This window comes from Hyperolius riggenbachi, chromosome 1, assembly GCF_040937935.1.
Source record: "Hyperolius riggenbachi isolate aHypRig1 chromosome 1, aHypRig1.pri, whole genome shotgun sequence".
Classification (NCBI taxonomy): Eukaryota; Metazoa; Chordata; class Amphibia; order Anura; family Hyperoliidae; genus Hyperolius; species Hyperolius riggenbachi.
The window spans coordinates 412,638,248-412,659,437 of NC_090646.1; the positions used below are offsets into that span (position 1 = coordinate 412,638,248).

The 21,190-nt window shown below is 43.7% G+C and overlaps 1 protein-coding gene across 4 annotated transcripts in view; it reads left to right on the plus strand.

Annotated features, from left to right (window-relative positions):
* PIP5K1B (phosphatidylinositol-4-phosphate 5-kinase type 1 beta) overlaps positions 1–21,190 on the plus strand; it is a 233,510-nt gene that overhangs the window by 58,292 nt on the left and 154,028 nt on the right. For all 4 annotated transcript variants that reach the window (XM_068236042.1, XM_068236025.1, XM_068236034.1 and 1 more), the window contains exons 2-3: positions 6,354–6,419; positions 7,936–8,004. In XM_068236042.1, coding sequence (XP_068092143.1) covers positions 7,936–8,004 — 69 coding nt within the window. In that variant the 5' untranslated portion in view covers positions 6,354–6,419. The remainder of the gene's footprint in view (positions 1–6,353; positions 6,420–7,935; positions 8,005–21,190) is intronic.

Genomic DNA, 21,190 nt, shown 5'->3' on the forward strand with positions numbered 1-21,190 from the left:
TATTGCATAATGGTATGTAGCGCGACCCGGATACTTTACTAGCGCTAGTAAAGTATCGCAGTTACGCTACATACCATCGCAAGGTTCTTCAAAGGAGTGTGCGTAGCTTAAAGGAGCGTGCGTAGCTTAAAGAGGAACTCCAGTGAAAATAATGTAATAAAAAAAGTGCTTAATTTTTACAATAATTATGTATAAATTATTTAGTCAGTGTTTGCCCATTGTAAAGTCTTTCCTCTCCTTGATTTACATTCTGACATTTATCACATGGTGACATTTTTACTGCTGGCAGGTGATCTCACTGGAATGAGATGCTGCTTGCTTATTTGGCAGTTGGAAACAGCTGTTATTTCCCACAATGCAACAAGGCTCCCACGCTGTGATGTCAGTACCTCAGTGCTGTGAGGCGCTGACATCATACTGTGGGAGGGGTTTCACCACAATATCAGCCATACAGAGCCCCCCTGATGATCGCTTGAGAAAAGGAATAGATTTCTCATGGAAAAGGGGGTATCAGTTACTGATTGTGATGAAGTTCGATTCTTGGTTACGGTTTCTCTTTAAGAGCGAACACTATTCTGACAGTAGTGTGCGCTCACTGATTTACCCCGCGCTGCTTAGGGTGGTAAATGGTAATGAATAAACCTCAATGAGAGGTAGATCATGAGTTAATAAGTAAGATACTTAAAACAGGGTTGGACGCTTCCAATGCATAAAAGATAGGCTAATAAGCTGTTATTCTTATATGTAGAGTTACAATCTTACCTTTGTTAAAGAATTTTGATCAGTTTATAGAAAAAAGGTCTTTTATTTGAGCAGATAAAATTGATAACACGTTTCGCTGGTGCTTGCCAGCTTTATTGGGTCAGTAAAAAAACAGGTGCCTATAATAAATTATTATATAAAACAGCCATTACAGTTCACAAACACCTTTATCATATACCTCTATAATAATATTAATAAATATGCATAACATTCTACAGTCAAAACTATATAGGTATGGGAGAAGCACATGGGCACATGCATGGTGGTGCGTAGCACCAGATGATAGTGCAGCTATAGCTTCAGTGCCATAGCCCACACCTCGCGTAAGGGTAATTCGGGGTTCCATCGATCGCCGGCCCTGGAATTACTTCTCTCTCTGAGTTGCTACGACTCGAAGGGGGAAAAGTAGTTAACGCCACCTGTTGATTCAGCGGCAGCAGGGTGAGCCATCTTTCGGCTCGCCCTGCTTCCCAACTGACAGGGCGGGATACTGATATGCATGAAGGTATGGGAGTGCCTACAGACCCACTCGGTCACTGACATACAGTGGCTTGCAAAAGTATTCGGCCCCATTTAAGTTTTCCACATTTTGTCACAATACTGCCACAAACATGCATCAATTTTATTGAAATTCCACATGAAAGACCAATACAAAGTGGTGTACACGTGAGAAGTGGAACGAAAATCATACATGATTCCAAACATTTTTTTACAAATCAATAAGTGCAAAGTGGGGTTTGTGTAATTATTCAGCCCCCTGAGTCAATATTTTGTAGAACCACCTTTTGCTGCAATTACAGCTGCCAGTCTTTTAGGGTATGTCTCTACCAGCTTTGTACATCTAGAGACTGAAATCCTTGCCCATTCTTCTTTGCAAAACAGCTCCAACTCAGTCAGATTAGATAGACAGCATTTGTGAACAGCAGTTTTCAGATCTTGCCACAGATTCTCGATTGGATTTAGATCTGGACTTTGACTGGGTCATTCTAACACATGGATATTATGTGGTATAACAACAGAGGCGCCAAGTAGAGTAAAATTAGTTAAAATTGTTAAAAAGGGGGAAGTGGGTGGACTCACCTCTCTTCTGAAAAAATGGCCAGACAACGGGCAGGTTACTTCAAGTTTAAAGTAACATTTATTATGAGTTTCAAAAGTGCAACGCGTTTCACGGGTAACAGTCCCGCTTCTTCAGGCAAACAATTTTTGGAGGGAGCAGTATAGTCTCAAGATCACAAATAGCGACAGAGCCTCTTGACTGCATTTCTGATCAGCGCTCTTCTTGTTCGGCCTGTGAGTTTAGGTGGACGGCCTTGTCTTGGTAGGTGTACAGTTGTGCCATACTCCTTCCATTTCTGAATGATCGCTTGAACAGTGCTCCGTGGGATGTTCAAGGCTTTGGAAATCTTTTTGTAGCCTAAGCCTGCTTTAAATTTCTCAATAACTTTATCTCTGCCCTGTCTGGTGTGTTTTTTGGACTTCATGGTGTTGTTGCTCCCAATATTCTCTTAGACAACCTCTGAGGCCATCACAGAGCAGTTGTATTTGTACTGACATTAGATTACACACAGGTGCACTCTATTTAGTCATCAGCACTCATCAGGCAATGTCTATGGGCAACTGACTGCACTCAGACCAAAGGGGGCTGAATAATTATGCACACCCCACTTTGCAGTTATTGTTTTTTTTTTAAATGTTTGGAATCATGTATGATTTTCGTTCCACTTCTCACATGTACACCACTTTGTATTGGTCTTTCACGTGGAATTCCAATAAAATTGATTCATGTGTGTGGCAGTAATGTGACAAAATGTGGAAAACTTCAAGGGGGCTGAATACTTTTGCAAGCCACTGTAATATAACCTGTGATTTGTGTACCGGTATTTATTGTTTTAGTATTTAGTTCACTGAGGGTTTCCCATCATAACAACATGATATTTGAAAGTCTGTCTTCAAGCTCAGAATCACATGCATGCATGATGGTAAATAAATACATAAATAAATACAGTAGCTAGTAGCTCCATTGTTTCAGCACTGGCACTGAAGTACAGCAGAGACTAAGCTGAAAACTAACAAAATTAGCAGATTAGTATTTGTGGGTATGTTTTGTTCCCAGTGCTGTGTAATATTTACTCAGATGTGTGGGAAACCACAGATAACATTATTATCGTAAGAGAACAGAGGCGCCAGCAGGATAAAAGGTAATAAAAATGTTAAAATTTTCTGGGAGGCAGTGGTGGACTTACCTCCGGAAAGCAGACTCAAAATACTGTCTGAATTAAACAAATACATTTATTATTGGTACCCCAAAAGATGCAACGCGTTTCGCAGGCACAAACAGTAGCTCGTCAGTAGCACGAATGGCACCTCTGTCAGACAGAGGTACCATTCGTGCTACTGACGAGCTACTGTTTGTCCCCTATCTTATTGCCTGATGAAGCGGGCTGTGCCTGCGAAACGCGTTGCATCTTTTGGGGTACCAATAATAAATTTATTTGTTTAATTCAGACAGTATTTTGAGTCTGCTTTCCGGAGGTAAGTCCACCAATGCCCCCCAGCAAATTTTACAATTTTTATTACCTTTTATCCTGCTGGCGCCTCTGTTCTCTTACGATAATACTGTGTCCACCCCTGGTGGAGGGGTGAACTACCCCTACTTTCCTGATCTACAGAGAGCGACATCTTATCCCTGAGTGAGGACAGGTCTAATCTCCTCACCTGCATCTACAGTGGTTGCCTAAGAGGTAACCCATGTTTGTGAGTATATTCATCTCACACTTACATTTATCCACGGTTTCCAATACATACTAGACTATATTGGGCTCTCGGTGTCTCCTATTTAACAGATAACATTATGTCTGTGGAAAGTTTATCTCAAAAGTCGAGGTTCATTTTTTATTTTGGATAGAGTTGAGGAAGTTTTGGATTATTTGCCCATGTCTTAAATCTTTTTGTGACTTTTCTGAATCCCCCCAAAAATACTTTAGGCTACTTTTCCACCTAGACGTAGCGTTTTAGGGGACGTTATGGTCGCATAACGTGCCCCTAACGCAACGCATGGTGGTGTTGAAGTTGGACGTCAGATTGAGCTGCGTTATGCAGCTCTCAAAGCAGCCGTTCCAGGTTAGTGATAGGAAGTCCGGATCTTTTTAAGAATTCGGATCATTTGAATCGGATCATTGAAAAGATTCGGATCTTTGAACCGAATCATTTAAATCATTTTACTAGGGAAGCAGACTGGGGGTGAAATGACTAGCAGGACAGGACTTTCCCTGCACTGTACATTCTGTATGTTCCTGTTTCTTCCAGGCAGACATCCACTGTGAACCGAATCTTTCATTGTGATGATCCGGATGATACGACTCACAAAAAAGATCCGGATCAAATAAACGATTAGTTCATGATCCGGACAACACTACAGTCCCACCAGGAGTCTCCACAGTGCAGTGAATATTAATTAGCCATGTGACTGGCCGCGGAGGAGGAGGGGAGACCTCCTCCCTCCTCTAACATTACTGAGCATGTGCAAACAGTGGCTTAGCCCAGTATAACGTACATTTTACAGTGCTGTGAGTTAGGCTGCGTTACTGGCTGCTGTAACGTGGGACTTAAACGTCCCACTGTGAAACCAGCCTTAAAGAAAACTGAACTGAACATTAAAAGTCAAAATAAACATACACAAGTCATACTTACCTCCTGTGTAGTCTACTCCTCAATCTATTTTTCCTCTCCTGTGTCCTGTTTTTCCACTGTGATCAATGGAATTCTCCGTCCTCCATTTTGAAAATGGCTATTACCCCATAACAGCTTTCTGGTCAGCACACTGTTAAACTGTAACATCGCCCACTTGAGCCATAGGCAAACATGGACACATCAGTTCTCCTCTCAGCTGTAACTGACAGCAACTGATATATTTCAGTTCTGACAAAATGTTGTCAGAACTGGAAGTGATCACTGTAAGAAGAAAATGGTGAGCTTCTGAGAGGAACTGATGGCAAGGTAACTATGTAATGTTCATTTGAAGTTACCTCATGTGTTTATTTTAAATAATTTTACTCAGTACAGGTTCTCTATGGTATAAAAAGATGCTGTCCTTAGATTGTTAAGGTGGACATTGTAAATTCCAACATACTGTGGCTGGCACTACAAGCCTTCTCTCTTCACCTCTCTACTCTGAGATTGGCTGGCTCAGTGGCGCAGGTAGAAGCAGAGCACTCCTCAGGCCGCACCCACAGATGACACAATCTCTAAACAGTCTTTGCAAAGGCAGAAAACTGCCATGGCAGCTTTTCAGAAACTGGGCATGGCTAACCAACAAGTCCTTGATTTTATGACCCGAGTTGTCCGTTTTTAGACAGGTTTTCCTGCTAATCTGTTATAACTTTTGGGGTTTACTTTTACACCAGAGGTTTACTTTAAAACACCACTATCACGAAAAACTATTTTATGTGGAAGCATGTGACCTGTGTGGTCAGGTGATAGATATGTAAGTCTCTTATTTGCTAGTCATGATCATGATCATGTGCTAAAGCAGGATTTGATCACAGCAAATCAGAGCTTTGCAAATCTATCAGCTGATTAAACAAATGACATGCTTCTCCATGAGTTCTCCTAGACGTGACCATCACTAATACACTAATAAAGATTACAGATTGGGTCAACACTAAAATATAGTCCTGTTTCTTTTGCTGGGAGTACACGGTACAAACCCTTTGTACCGCTCGATCGATGGCTCGATTGATAATTTCCAACATCTCCGATCACCCACTGGATCGATTCCGCGCTCAATACCACAGGCGGGACAATGGTAAAAGATAAGGAAAATGAGCAAAAGATAATAGAATCGCCCGCGGGGACGAGCTGGAATCGATGCGGCGGCATAATCGAGCCGCGGAAACGTACCGTGTATTCCCGGCATAAGAGTATCATTTTTTTGAGGTTATGAATGGTTCCCTCTCCAAACCAGTTTAAGCATCACACTTTAATGCAGCAGATCAACATGACAGCCGATTTGTCTGGAAACTGCCCTTCATCTGTGCAGTAGTGGTGGACGTACACTTTGCTTATGGCTGCTGCAGACTTCGGTCTATTTTATATGTGCTAATTCTTATTATTAGTTAGTTTTTGTCATGATGATGACAATGGTGATTGTTTGTAAAGATTGTTTTCTTAAAGCGGACCCAAACCAAAAATGTTTTTAATTAAAAATATTTAGTTGCACCACTCTGACACATACAAAGATAAATAAACACTGCTTCAAGCCTATGAGCATTTCAGTGCATGCTTTTTACCCTTCTCTTTTCATAACTAGGGTTATACAGGTGGCAGCCATTAGCAATTACTCCTTTGCCGGACACCACCTACTCCAGTATTTTGCCGGATTCTGTCCCGGCAATATGAAAGGAAGGGAGGGGTTCCTCCAATAAATGTAAAATATGTTATATTTGTCATCATGCAGCTGAAAAAAGGCTGCTATTTATCATAATTTAGAAAATAGATTTTATTTCTGAAATCTCGTATTTTTAATTTGGGTCCACTTTAAGTATTATCCTGAAAAGCTGGTAACATTTCCTGTTTTTCTTTTTTTCCAGAGTCTTGGACCCAGCTGCGTAAATGAACTGCGTACTCCACTGCAGATGACTTAAAAATAAGAAAAGGTAGCTCTCTTTGTTGTTAAAGTATACCTGAGATGACATGTTACGTGATGAGATAGACATACAGTATGTATAGGCAGAGGCAAGAACACAGACACATATTATGTGCACCTTTTCTTATTTCCCTGCTTGAAAGAGTTAATATCCAGCTATGCATCGGACAGTTTTTTTCCAGTTGGGACCCAGTCGGGCTATACCATCCCACACTGATAATAAATGACAGGTATAAAACACTTTCCTAAGCAGATAACTGGGCTTCTGACTGCAAGGAATATATAAAAAGGTCAATAGTTCATGTATTTTTGCTCTGGGATGCTTGAGACACTGCAATTGAGCAGAGACAATAAAACATTAAATCTACTTTGTAAATGTTTATACATTAAATAAAAGCATGAGATGTGTAAAAAGTCATTTTAGGAGTAGGAGTACAGATCAAATTGTTTATCTCATCAGTTTATTTTCACCTCGGGTTCATTTTAAAGGACCACTATCGTGAAAAGTTGTAAAATTTAAAATGTGTAAATATATACAAATAAGAAGTATATTTCTTCCATAGTGAAATGAGCCATAAATTACTTTTCTCCTATGTTGCTGTCACAGTAGCTAGTAGAAATCTGACAGAACTGACAGGTTTAGGACTATTCCATCTCTTCATGGGGGGTTCTCAGGAAGGCTCTTATTCTTATAAAAGACATTTCCTGAAAATAATTTATACAGTGATGCTGGCCATCCTCCTTACTAACTGCACACGTTTTTGGTAGTTGGACAGAGCAGCTGCCATTCACTAAGTGCTTTTGAAGATTAACAAAACCCTTATTAGTCCAAAAATCTGTTGGTTCTGTTAGATTACTACTACCTACTGTAAGTGACAGCAACATAGGGGAAAAGTAATTTATGGCTCATTTTACTTTGGAAGAAATATACTTCTTATTTGTATGTGTTTACATGTATTATAAATTTGATGATTTTCATGATAGTTAAGTAGTCGCTGTGCTGTCTGTACATGTGGGCATTAGAGTCAGGTTTTGGGAACTCATTGGCTGGTTTTGTGCAGAGCTGGCTGTTTCTCTGTAAATTCAGCTCCACCAATATCTTATAAGTCACGGTTTTCTAATGCTCATCATTTAAAATGGTGTTAGGGCACGATTTACACACAAAAGGAACATTAGTGTAGCATTTCTGCATCCACTGGCCTTATAACATTATAAAATAAATAGCTCACATTGGTTTCTCCCTCTTTTAAACCATGCTAAAAACCAGGGGACTTAAGAAATTCTGGGTTACATTCTAAGCAGTTTAGTTGTTATGAAAGCACTGCCAAAGCTGCACAAAGCACTGCATATTGGAAGTACAAAAGCTTTGCTCTAATAAGCTGCCTGCTTCTGTTAGAACCTGGCAGGGATGGTTTGGCACAGAACAATGTAGGTAGACATGCAGGTCTGGGTAAGCAACCAGCTAAGGAGAACGTCTACGGCTGTCATTGTTCATCCCGGTAACTGGAAACTTTCTCTCTATCTAGATGTCTGCAGCTACTGAAAATGGCAATGCAACCGGGGAAAAACCAAATGGAGAGAAAACCTACAAAAAGGTACGTGAACTGTGCTGTATCAAATGCTTATCCAGCTACATGATCTGTTGTTACTTAACCGATGCTTTTCTTATAATACTGCTATGTAATATTTCGGTAGCAAAACTATAGCGTCTAAGAAAGCGATAGTCAGTAACTCCCAAAGCAGTTTTAGTGTAATTGTATGTAAACATGAATTTATAGTGCAACAAAATGGAGAGTGATAATGAGTGATAGCAAGAGTTGTTGTCATTAATCAAACAGGTATAGTAAGATGTACTATTCACAACTATACCTGTAGTGTCAACTTTTGCATAAAAACAAAGGTGTAAAGAACAGACTTTTTCATTTTTCCGTTAGTATGTTTCATTCCAAGGGCAATTGTAATCATAGTACGTTACGGTGTAAATTTAATCATAACAGATTTAAAAATAACAAATCTTCAAATGTGGAAGTGCAATGTACCAGTTTTGCTTAAAGGCATATACTGTAGAAGAAAAAGCTGAGTATAATTAGAATATGTATGAAATAAAAATGAAGAAAGAAGTGGGAAACTTGTCAAGTGGTTTACAATGTATGATTACCAGTAGATAGATATAGCAGGTTGTTATTAGAAAGTCATTAATTACTCTTGAGTCTATTATTATACAGTAACCAGTTTCGGAACACGTTGGTAGAAATCTACGTCCTGCAGGTGGCTGCGCAGCTCAGGATGTAGATTTCTCCTTACCAACCGCGCGCTCCTGCTGTTACCGCTGATCTCGCCGATCTGCACTCGCCGCAATTCACTCGCTCTGCCGTATATAAGAGGGCAGACCTCTGTGAGCTGGTCGGGAATTGCTTTTATTGGCTCCTGACCACGTGATTACTGTGAGCCAATCACATTGGCTTACACTGATAGACAGCATTAGGAGCCAATGAAAGCGCTCCTGACCACCTGACAGCGCTCTGCCGCCATAGAGACAGCACAGAGAGGGGCCTGCGGTGATGGAAGAGCGTCGTGACCGGTGAGAGCAATGGGTATGTGCAGCGATTAGTGGAAGGCGCCGTTTTCTGGTACCAGCGGTCTCTCATCCTTAAAGGGCCAGAGATTTATGGTATGCAGAGGGTTAATGAATGAAGGTAGATTTCTATTTTTCAAGGGTCTTTTAATGTTAACTGTAAGAAATTCCATGGTATTTAGGCTGAGCTCCAGGAAGTCAGCCAAATACACAGTTGAAACACCATGTGACGTTCCAAAGGATCAGTAATTCCTTCTACCCAGTTCAGTGAGTCACATAGCTCAGCAGCACAGAACAGACAGCACAGGCCCTACCTCCACACCATCAAAGATACGTGGTGGGACAGCAGCTAAGCCATGAGCTCATTATTCTGCTGTCACCTCATGTAGTCAATTGAGCTCACCCTGTTAGACCTCACCAAACTGTTTATGAAATGACTTGTGACAAGGTATTTTGCTCGTTCAGTCCTTAATGAACAGGATCTTTCATTATGTGGATTGTGAACAAATACAGCATTCCTGTATAGCCACTGTCACCTGATGCGTATAGGTAGCTATGGTCACAGTGTTTATAAAAAGCTAAGCCTATATTAGCATAGGGAGGTAAGGGTGGAGTTTCAAACTTTAGACCTTAGAGCTAGGTGCTTTTCTCCACCTGTGTCATGTTGTGATTGTTTAAGATTTGTGAACTACTTTTTTTTTTGGTAACACTATTTTTATTGAGAATACAAAGTTGCTGGGGACCAGCAGTGGCTGCTGGTCCCCAGCAGCCACTGCTGGGGACCAAGAAAAAACATTTTGAGGGTATATCAAGGCAAGTGTCAACCATGGATGTTTGGTAGCATAAAAAATTGTCGACCAAAAGAGCAAAGTATAGAGGTAGCCCAAGCAGGGGAAGAAGAGGAAGGTAACAGGTGTAGAAAAAGAGAAACCAATTGTAATGATTTGCTCAGCTGCCTGTGCAGGCAGGCAGCTTTTTGACCATTGTTTAGGTTTGCATGCTGCAGGACTCTGGAAAGGAGAGCTTCTGTCAGTTTTGCAGCTTGTGCTTGCTGAGGAATTTGCATACGTTGTCATGCAAATTGCCTGGCCACATTCATTGGAGGCGTGTACTATAAGTACTATGTGTTTCCCACAATGCTTGGCTGGTCATAAGGATTCCTTCCTGTGAAACACTCCTGGAGGAGTGTCAGCCTTACTCTTTGTTTGAAGATCAGCTTAGAGTAATTCCTGAAACTGCGCTAGGCAGGTTCCCCTAGTGCAGTTAGGATTGCTTATCTGTTTTGTTTGTTCTGTTGCGATTGTCCTGTCCCAGCGGTGCTCGACAGGAAATCGTTCTGATCTCTGTTCTTGGAGTATAGCTGGTGCAGCGGTTGCTACCAGCTATCTCTTCTGATCTGCCTCCCTGGATCGCACTAGCATCCTGCGCTAGTGCTGTGGATCCTTCTGTTCTGCTACTCTGTACCTGGATCGCATTCGCTTCGCGCTAGTGCTGTGCATCTTTCTGTTCTGCCTTCCTAGATCGCACTCGCCTTGCGCTAGTGCTGTGGATCCTTCTGGTCTGCTACTCTGTTCTGTCTGCCTGGATCGCACTCGCTTCGCGCTAGTGCTGTGGATCCTTCTGTTCTGTCTACCTGGATCGCACTGGCATCCTGCGCTAGTGCTGTGGATCCTTCTGTTCTGTCTTCCTGGTTCGCGCTAGCCACTTTCGCTAGTGCTGTGGATCCTATCTCTCGCTTGTCCCTGTTTTCGTGTGTCTGTCTTGTCTGCTACGAACGCTTGCTGGAGGCTCGGTGAGGTAACCGTTAGCAATCGGACGTGTCCTCTGTTTCATGTTTGTCTGTCGATGGTTAGTTAGGCGTGCTTGTCTCTATTGTGCTTATCACGTGGAGACCGCGCATAAACGCGTGCACTGTTGCGAATGAGTGCGGTGTTCGCCTTTAGCTAGCGTTTGTTATTTTCCGTATCTCCTCATTGTATTATTTGCTGTGCCTTTGCTACTCTTGTGCTCTGCCTTGCTGTAGCCTTGTGTCACGTCTGGCGATCGCACCTCTTGCGATCGCGTTCCTGCTTCATATCTGCTGTGGTGTGTGCACCGTTGCGGGTTGGCGACTAGGTTGGCGCACACACATACAACCTGTCCCTTTGCTCGTTCTCATTCGCAATCGCTTCTCTTGCGATTGCGTTCTGCGCTTCGTACAATTCCTGTCTGGCATTTGTGGAGGTACAGAGGATCGGTTCCTCTGCACTCCCCAACGCCATCTGCCGACAGGAATTTCCCTTTACGGGTGCGTAGCACCTTTTGCTGGGTTCCTGCAATTATACGCTTGTGGAGGATTTCCGCCGTATCAGCGCACGCGTTGTGCGCTGATCACAGAGGAAGTTCCACAATCGTTACAGTATGACCAGCCCAACCCAAAACCCCAGTGTAGACGGAATTTCCGATTTGTACGATTTTGTCGAATATGGCTCTTGTACCTTTAAGAGATTTAAAAATCTTGAACCTGAATCAGCAGACGAGTTTTTGTCTGAGTGCACTAAACTGTTAGCGAACCCTGAATTCCAATGCACCCCAGTGTCTACCTGGGCCCCCCAAATGGTCTACATTCTGTTGGGGGGCGAAATGTCAATGTGGGCTTATGATGTGTTAGATCATACCACCCTGAGTCAAAGACCCCTGGAATTCTTGGCCTTTTTAATTCACAATTGGCTGAGATTACCTCAAGTACCATACCCCCTTAATGAGTTGTTGTCAGCAGCTCAATCAGCTGTTCCATCAACTCTTTCATCCAAAAAGCAGCCATCCAGAGCTGCTAAGTCTAAACTTAAAAGATCTAGGAAGACTTCCCAGCGGAGAAATCCGTTGCCCATAGCAACTACAAATAAAGAAATTAGTTCTGTAAACTCTGTGAAGTAGGGAAAGCACTTGAATGTGATGATGTCAGAGATACTTCTCAGTCTCAGGTTTCGTTGCCCCAATCCAAAGCTTATGTGGATCCTATTATAGGTAGGATCGCACACTATATTACAGCAGTTAAAAAATCTGATCTCCACCCATATGGAGATTACCTAGATACTGGCTTGTTTGAACCTCCATTTGCCTCATGGGATGTCGGGGCCTTATTGGAGGAATTTGATTTTGATTGGAAAGCCTTTTGCGATTTTTACATCGCAAAAAGCGAAGATGTCTTGAATGCTTGTCTCGATTCTATGTACCTTCTGATTGATTCCGATGAATGTGACAAGGATGATGTGGATCTGGTGATCTATGTATGGCAAATGATTTTGGATGAGTTGCACACACACCAACCAATTGATTCCAATAAAGAGACACCGTTGTCGGATAATTGTTCCTGCCTTTCTGGGGTAAAGCATGAGAGTCTTGACTTTGTGCAATCTGAAATGAATGAGTATGCCGCTGTGGTTGATGAAGTTCAGTCTCAGGTTATGGTGGAACCATTCCTGGGACATCTGCCCTGCCTGCAGGAGGTATTTAATGTTCAGCCCTGTAACATGGATAGTTCAGAATCCTTCTTAGAAAACCTGGAAAATGATGTTCCTGAGGTCTTGTTTGATGTTCTGGAGGTCTCTGAGTTCCTCCCAAAGGGTGCAGAACTTGTAGGAGATGTCTCCTGCCCCCCAAGTCCTTCTGAGGTGTTGCCCTCTTTCGTAGGCATTGCTGCCTTGCTGGCTACCTTTTCAGCTCTGGTGGAGCTTCAGTCATGGGTAGTCAATGATAAATTTCTGTCAGATACCATTACAGTCATTGAGATCTCTAAGCCTGAGACCGAGTCTTCTTTTGAAATACCAGTACCTGTGACCTCTACTCGTGATGATTTTCTGCCCGGTCCTGGTTTCGGTATGGTCGTGCCGGACTCTGAGGTTGGCAGTTCCTCGACATGTCCTGAGGTTTCTCCTGTGCTGGTGTACCCCAGTGGGCTCTGTGACCCAGAAAGCCCAAGTGTGCCTCGGTTACCAGCGTACTCAGATGCTTCCTCGGTGGAGACATGTTCTGATTTAGCCTGCCTGCTTGCATGCCCAGAAGTGGTCCCTGAAAGTCCTGATCTTGATGGGTGTCCTGCTAATTCTGAATCTGGAACTGTCATAGGTTCCATGGGGGTGCTTGGTAGCTCTCCATGTGAGCCTGGTGAGCGTTCTGGCTTCTTGGAATCTCTGCGGAGCTTCAAGGCGTTCTGGGAGATTCCGAGAGAAGTTTTGCTTGGTACCCTGAATACGATCAACAGCGGCTTTTGTTTTGAAAGAGACACTTCGAACAGGTTTTGTGGCAGATTCTGTATTTTCGGACGCTCCTTGGAAGGTGGTGGGTACTGTCTGGAGGGTGTCGATGGCTTCTTCTCTGGTATCCACAGTCCTGATGGGATTTACGCTGAGACTTGTAGTGCTGATGGGCATGTTTCGGTGGCTTCTGTTTTTCCGATGAGGTCGGTTTCGGGTGGACTGACTCTGGAATTGGACCTTGTCGGGCTGTCCCGACCTTCATGAGTCTTCGGTTGGAGTCTTTTGCTAATAGCAGTTTTGAGGGTCGTCTGTAATTCGACCCTGGAGGGGAGGTACTGTAATGATTTGCTCAGCTGCCTGTGCAGGCAGGCAGCTTTTTGACCATTGTTTAGGTTTGCATGCTGCAGGACTCTGGAAAGGAGAGCTTCTGTCGGTTTTGCAGCTTGTGCTTGCTGAGGAATTTGCATACATTGTCATGCAAATTGCCTGGCCACATTCATTGGAGGCGTGTACTATAAGTACTATGTGTTTCCCACAATGCTTGGCTGGTCATAAGGATTCCTTCCTGTGAAACACTCCTGGAGGAGTGTCAGCCTTACTCTTTGTTTGAAGATCAGCTTAGAGTAATTCCTGAAACTGTGCTAGGCAGGTTCCCCTAGTGCAGTTAGGATTGCTTATCTGTTTTGTTTGTTCTGTTGCGATTATCCTGTCCCAGCGGTGGTCGACAGGAAATCGTTCTGATCTCTGTTCTTGGAGTATAGCTGGTGCAGCGGTTGCTACCAGCTATCTCTTCTGATCTGCCTCCCTGGATCGCACTAGCATCCTGCGCTAGTGCTGTGGATCCTTCTGTTCTGCTACTCTGTACCTGGATCGCACTCGCTTTGCGCTAGTGCTGTGGATCCTTCTGTTCTGCCTTCCTAGATCGCACTCGCCTTGCGCTAGTGCTGTGGATCCTTCTGGTCTGCTACTCTGTTCTGTCTGCCTGGATCGCACTCGCTTCGCGCTAGTGCTGTGGATCCTTCTGTTCTGTCTACCTGGATTGCACTGGCATCCTGCGCTAGTGCTGTGGATCCTTCTGTTCTGTCTTCCTGGTTCGCGCTAGCCACTTTCGCCAGTGCTGTGGATCCTATCTCTCGCTTGTTCCTGTTTTCGTGTGTCTGTCTTGTCTGCTACGAACGCTTGCTGGAGGCTCGGTGAGGTAACCATTAGCAAGCGTTCCCGTCCTCTGTTTCATGTTTGTCTGTCGATGGTTAGTTAGGCGTGCTTGTCTCTATTTTGCTTATCACGTGGAGACCGCGCATAAACGCGTGCACTATTGCGAATGAGTGCGGTGTTCGCGTTTAGCTAGCGTTTGTTATTTTCCGTATCTCCTCATTGTATTATTTGCTGTGCCTTTGCTACTCTTGTGCTCTGCCTTGCTGTAGCCTTGTGTCACGTCTGGCGATCGCACCTCTCGCGATCGCGTTCCTGCTTCATATCTGCTGTGGTGTGTGCACCGTCGCGGGTTGGCGACTAGGTTGTCGCACACACATACAACCTGTCCCTTTGCTCGTTCTCATTCGCAATCGCTTCTCTTACGATTGCGTTCTGCGCTTCGTACAATTCCTGTCTGGCATTTGTGGAGGTACAGAGGATTGGTTCCTCTGCACTCCCCAACGCCATCTGCCGACAGGAATTTCCCTCTACGGGTGCGTAGCACCTTTTGCTGGGTTCCTGCAATTATACGCTTGTGGAGGATTTCCGCCGTATCAGCGCACGCGTTGTGCGCTGATCACGGAGGAAGTTCCACAATCGTTACACCAATAGTACAAAACCAAAGAACAGAGTGAGTCACAGTGGTCGGGAACCATATATACTAGTTCTTGTTAGACTTGGTGGTGTATTCTCCACAGTCAGCATGCAACGCATGAGCTGACGTGAAGGAGGTACACACACTAGCACAAGGAAACAGGCTATCCCTAGTATAGTGGAGGGGAGGACTGACTCCAATACGAGATTGTGGCGCACAGAGCCGGTGCAGATCCGACAGCCACAAACAATACTTTTGCGATAACGTCTCAGCGCAAGGTAGCGCTGAGCACATAAACCACAACTGAGGAGATCAGGACAGGTAGACAGAATGAACGCTTGCTAACTAGCCGCTACTTAGTGACAGCAAGCGTCCACAACAAGACAGACTGGAATGAGGCAGCAATGCGTAGCAGCGATGGCGTGCCTCACAAAGACAGAACAGGATAGTCAGGAAATAGCAGGATCAAGATAGATGAACGCAACACAGACAAATATACAATAAGTATGTTTTCCTAGCGTATTACAATTACAGCTATCAATGAAACTATTTGTAACGTCTGACTAACATATGTATATATTGGCAATGAACCGATATATGACATAAGCAGGAACACTGACTAGGACTGGAGCAATACAGGGAACACGACTCAGAAGGATTCGCTATCTCTTCGCAGAGATGAACGCAATCCACAAACAGCAACAGAACAGGATTCAGAAGGATGCGTTATTTCTTCGCAGAGATGAACGCAATCCACAAACAGAACCAGGAGCAGGATAACTAACTCAGCACGGGTGATCACGATACGCGCAAACTACCAAAACGTGCTGGAAGGCTGACTAACTGAACACAGGATATAAACAGTTCGTGTACGTATACATCAGCGACACTGATGTATCAACGTAACATGAATACAAGGAAAATAATAAACGTGCTGGTATGCATATATATTGGCAATGAACCAATATATGATGCAAGACCAGCAAAGTATCTTTAGAACAAGAAACACGATCTGGGGCTGAAGCAACAGCAAGACAGGCTTAAACTGAAGCTATGAAAACCCGAGGAGTCCTGCAGGAAGCAGATCTTTATACTGAGGTCATCCAATGGGACACACACTGACCGAAAAGTTACCAGGGCATAAAATACCAAACACTATGTCTAAAAAGACAAACCCTATAGGTATAAATAGGAGATGGAATAAACTCCAAAATAAAAACACCAGGTGGTGCTAATATAGGCCTCCAAGCGTATGGGGCCTATGCAGTGTGTTAACCTGATAGCGTAAACAGGTCATCCAATGGGAGCAGACATGCAGATTCCCACACAGGTGAATGATAATCAGTCACAAGCTGGCAGCAGGGAAAGGCAGACAAAGCTATGCAGCTTGCATGGAAAGAGATCAGAACTGCCTGAGCTGCAGCACTACTACTGCCAGCAGCACCTGCTGCAGCAGCGATCATGACAGTACCTCCCCCTTTAAAGGCGGATACCAGACGCCTCTCAAAACTGACATTCCCAAGGAGACAACCTAACTGATAATTCATGATGACCGGGACAGCCCGGCAAGACCAAATTCCAGAATCAGTCATCACAAGACTGGACCCATCAGAACCATGCCCATCAGTACTACAAGTCTCAGTGTGACACCCATCAGAACCATGATTTCCAGAAGAAAGCCCCCCAAAGCTCTCTGAGCGATACCCACTGCCTTCCAGGGACTGTCCAAAAATGCCAAAGCCTTTGCAATGCCCACCGGAACTGTCTTTACCAACACAAAACCCACTGTTGAACCAGTCCAAGGTACCAGGACAAGCTTCCTCAGAGATCTCCCAGAACACTTTGAAGCTCCAAAGAGATCCCAAAAGGTCAGAACGCCCTTTAGGATCACATGGAGATCTATCAAGAACCCCCATGGAACCTATGGCAATTCCCGAGTCAGGGTTACAAGGACAAACATCAAGATCAGGGCTTTCAGGGACCAGAACCATCTCTGGGCATGCAGGCAGACTGGCAACATCAGAACATGTCTCCCCTAAGGAAGCATCTGAGTACGCTAACACCTTAGACACACTTGGGCATTCTTGCAAACAAAGCACATCTGGGCACACTGGCACAAGAGAAACCTCTGGGCATGTCAAGGAACTGTGAACCTCAGGGTCAGCCAAGATAGGACCGAAACCAGGACTGGACAAAAATTCATCATGACTAGACTTCACAAGCACTGGACTCTCACTAAAGAATGCAGGAACAGACTTGGATGTCGCTGATTCTAGCAAGGTTATTAACAAATCAGGTTCAGGGGCATAAACAAGACAGGACAAGTCCTCCGATGCATGAACTGAGCTAGATAGGGATTCCACAACTTCCCCTGGACTGGACAGAGACCCATCCAGTACCTGGGATTGGGGCTCCAAAGTAGCTGCAAAACAAGTCAATATTACAGCATTCCCCACTGAACTGGGCAAATCTGAGGAATTCACTAGACAGGAAGGGAACTCCGGAATCTCTGCCACACCGGCCAGAGAATCAGAACCTTCCAAGATACAAGGCAGGGTTTCAGGAACACTTACTAAATCAGACTGAAATTCCGAGACTTCTGTTATTTTGACCAGAGAATCAGAATTATCCATGTTACAGGGCAAGACTTCCGAAACACTCAGAGGACAGGGCTGGAGTTCCTCGGCTGTTACAACACTGGAGAGGGACTCACCAATATTGGTTAAATCAGACTGTGTACAGGGCAAGGTATCTAAGACACTTGCTGACAAGGACAATATTTCAATGACTTCTGCTTCCTTAGACAAAGATTCATCAAGTTTATTTAGAGTGGACTTTAATTCTAAGACAGCTGCTAAACAAGTGAATATTGCTGCAACACCCACTGAGGTAAGCAGTGCCTCAGAGTCTTCTGCTAGAGGGTTTGAAGTATCCAAAGTACAGGGTGAAGCATAGGACTCTGCGACTCCAGCTTCACTGGACAGGATCACTGAACAGTCCATATTGCAGGGCAAAACCATGGAAGCACCTGCTGGACAGCATAAGGATTCTGTGACCTGAGCTTCATAGGAGAGATCTACTGCACAATTCATGGTACAGGGCAAATTTACTGGAACATTTTCTGAATAAGGTAATAATTCTGCGATTTCAGGTTCACATAGCAGATGCTCTGAGCTATTCACGATACAGGGCAAATTTACTGGAACATTTTCTGAACAAGGTAATAATTCTGCGATTTCAGGTTCACATAGCAGATGCTCTGAGCTATTAACGATACAGGGCAAATTTACTGGAACATTTTCTGAACAAGGTAATAATTCTGCGATTTCCGGTTCACATAGCAGATGCTCTGAGCTATTCACGAAACTAGAGCGAGGTGTAGAAACAGGAAGATAAAGACACAATGTTTGCGCATTGAATCACCATTCATTTGTAAAATTGGGAAATTAAGATGCTGGGGTTCTGAGGTTTCTAGGCAGGATTGCTGGGACTCAGAAGATAATGTAATGCATCTATTGGCATCTGCTGGATCAGACAGGAGTTGAACTTTATTAACACAGGTAATTTCTGCAGAAGTGTTTACAGAGGCAGGCAAGATTTTTCTGATGCCTGTTTCACTGAACAAAGAGTCATGAGTACTGGCTAGGCTGGACTCAGAAGTCAGCAGGACCTCTGGATTCTCTGCTGAGAAATTTGTGCAGGGCAAGGTTAAGAAAGTATCAGTGGCTTCTGTTTTACTGGGAAGTAACACTGAGTTATCCATGGTACAGGGTGGAATTGCAGGAACTTCAATTTCACACAAAAAGAGCTCCGAATCACCTGCTGAATCAGCCAAAGGTGCTGAAGCAGGCGGGTCAGAACGCCAAATTTGCGAATTCGGAGTCACATAAAAATCATCCAAAATCAGTTCCCACACATCAATCAATGGAGCCACAAAGTCATACCTACACACACCAATCTCTATTAGGTTATAGGCCGACTTAATGCATGCATTCAATACTAATTCACTTTTTCCACTGTAAAATTGACAAAATGAACTTGAATCATTCTTCCATTCACAGACCAGGGCTTCCATCTCTCCCTTCTCGAATGGGGAATCCCATGCATACTTAACAGCTGAACATTCAGGCTGATCACAGTTTGCAGATATAATTGTGGCAGGGACATGTATTGGGTTAATTAGCAGGTGATTGGCAGATTCCTTATTCTTAAGAATCTCCAATACCTGTAGCAAGTGTTGAACTGTAGTGTATGCAAACTTCCCTTGCTTCACAAATAAGTTGATTTGTTCAATACTCTGTAATATCTCCTCATAATCATACTCAGATAATTCTTTTAAACAAAAATCTTTATTTTCCCTAGCCAGGGATGAAAGTTCATTAGTAGTTTCATAAGTCCATTTTACTCCCCTGAAAGACAATTGCATTTCATTATCCGTTAATGGCAGAATCTCATTACAGGTCTGATACGCAGTCGCTAAAGATAACGATTCTGCAGATCGGACACGTTTCTTATAACGTTTGCGTTTGGCCTTAGACCCTGCTGCCTTTGGTGATTTATTCAAAGCTGCAGGAAAATTATCAGTAATACTCTCTGCTTGCTGATCATTTTTGCAAACAATTGAAGGAGCAGCTGATTGGCCTGCTGCCAGGAGTTCATTAAAAGGGTAAGGCAAATTAGTTTTGCGCAGCCAGTTATGGATCACAAACGCTAGAAATTCCAGCGGTCTCTCTTTCAAATTGGTATGATCGAGGACATCAAATGCCCACTGAAACAATTCCCCTTTAAACAAGATATAACTTAGTTGGAGTGCCCAGGTTGAAACAGGAGTCGCTTGGAGATCGGGATTGGCCAGGAACCTGGCACATTCAGAGAAAAACTAATTTTCTGTTTCAGAGTTAAGTTCTTCAAATTTCTTAAAGGAACAGGAACCATAATTAACAGTGTCATACTTTCTGTGAATCCCCCCCACAATGGGGATTGGTAATGGGGTTATCATAATGTTAGGCTTGGTGGTGTATTCTCCACAGTCAGCATGCAACGCATGAGCTGACGTGAAGGAGGTACACACACTAGCACAAGGAAACAGGCTATCCCTAGTATAGTGGAGGGGAGGACTGACTCCAATACGAGATTGTGGCGCACAGAGCCGGTGCAGATCCGACAGCCACAAACAATACTTTTGCGATAACGTCTCAGCGCAAGGTAGCGCTGAGCACATAAACCAGAACTGAGGAGATCAGGACAGGTAGACAGAATGAACGCTTGCTAACTAGCCGCTACTTAGTGACAGCAAGCGTCCACAACAAGACAGACTGGAATGAGGCAGCAATGCGTAGCAGCGATGGCGTGCCTCACAAAGACAGGACAGGATAGTCAGGAAATAGCAGGATCAAGATAGATGAACGTAACACAGACAAATATACAATAAGTATGTTTTCCTAGCGTATTACAATTACAGCTATCAATGAAACTATTTGTAACGTCTGACTAACATATGTATATATCGGCAATGAACCGATATATGATATAAGCAGGAACACTGACTAGGACTGGAGCAATACAGGGAACAGGACTCAGAAGGATTCGCTATCTCTTCGCAGAGATGAACGCAATCCACAAACGGCAACAGAACAGGATTCAGAAGGATGCGTTATCTCTTCGCAGAGATGAACGCAATCCACAAACAGAACCAGGAGCAGGATAACTAACTCAGCACAGGTGATCACGATACGCGCAAACTACCAAAACGTGCTGGAAGGCTGACTAACTGAACACAGGATATAAACAGTTCGTGTACGTATACATCAGCGACACTGATGTATCAACGTAACACGAATACAAGGAAAATAATAAACTTACTGGTATGCATATATATTGGCAATAAACCAATATATGATGCAAGACCAGCAAAGTATCTTTAGAACAAGAAACACGATCTGGGGCTGAAGCAACAGCAAGACAGGCTTAAAGTGAAGCTATGATAACCCGAGGAGTCCTGCAGGAAGCAGATCTTTATACTGAGGTCATCCAATGGGAGCAGACATGCAGATTCCCACACAGGTGAATGATAATCAGTCACAAGCTGACAGCAGGGAAAGGCAGACAAAGCTATGCAGCTTGCATGGAAAAAGATCAGAACTGCCTGAGCTGCAGCACTACTACTGCCAGCAGCACCT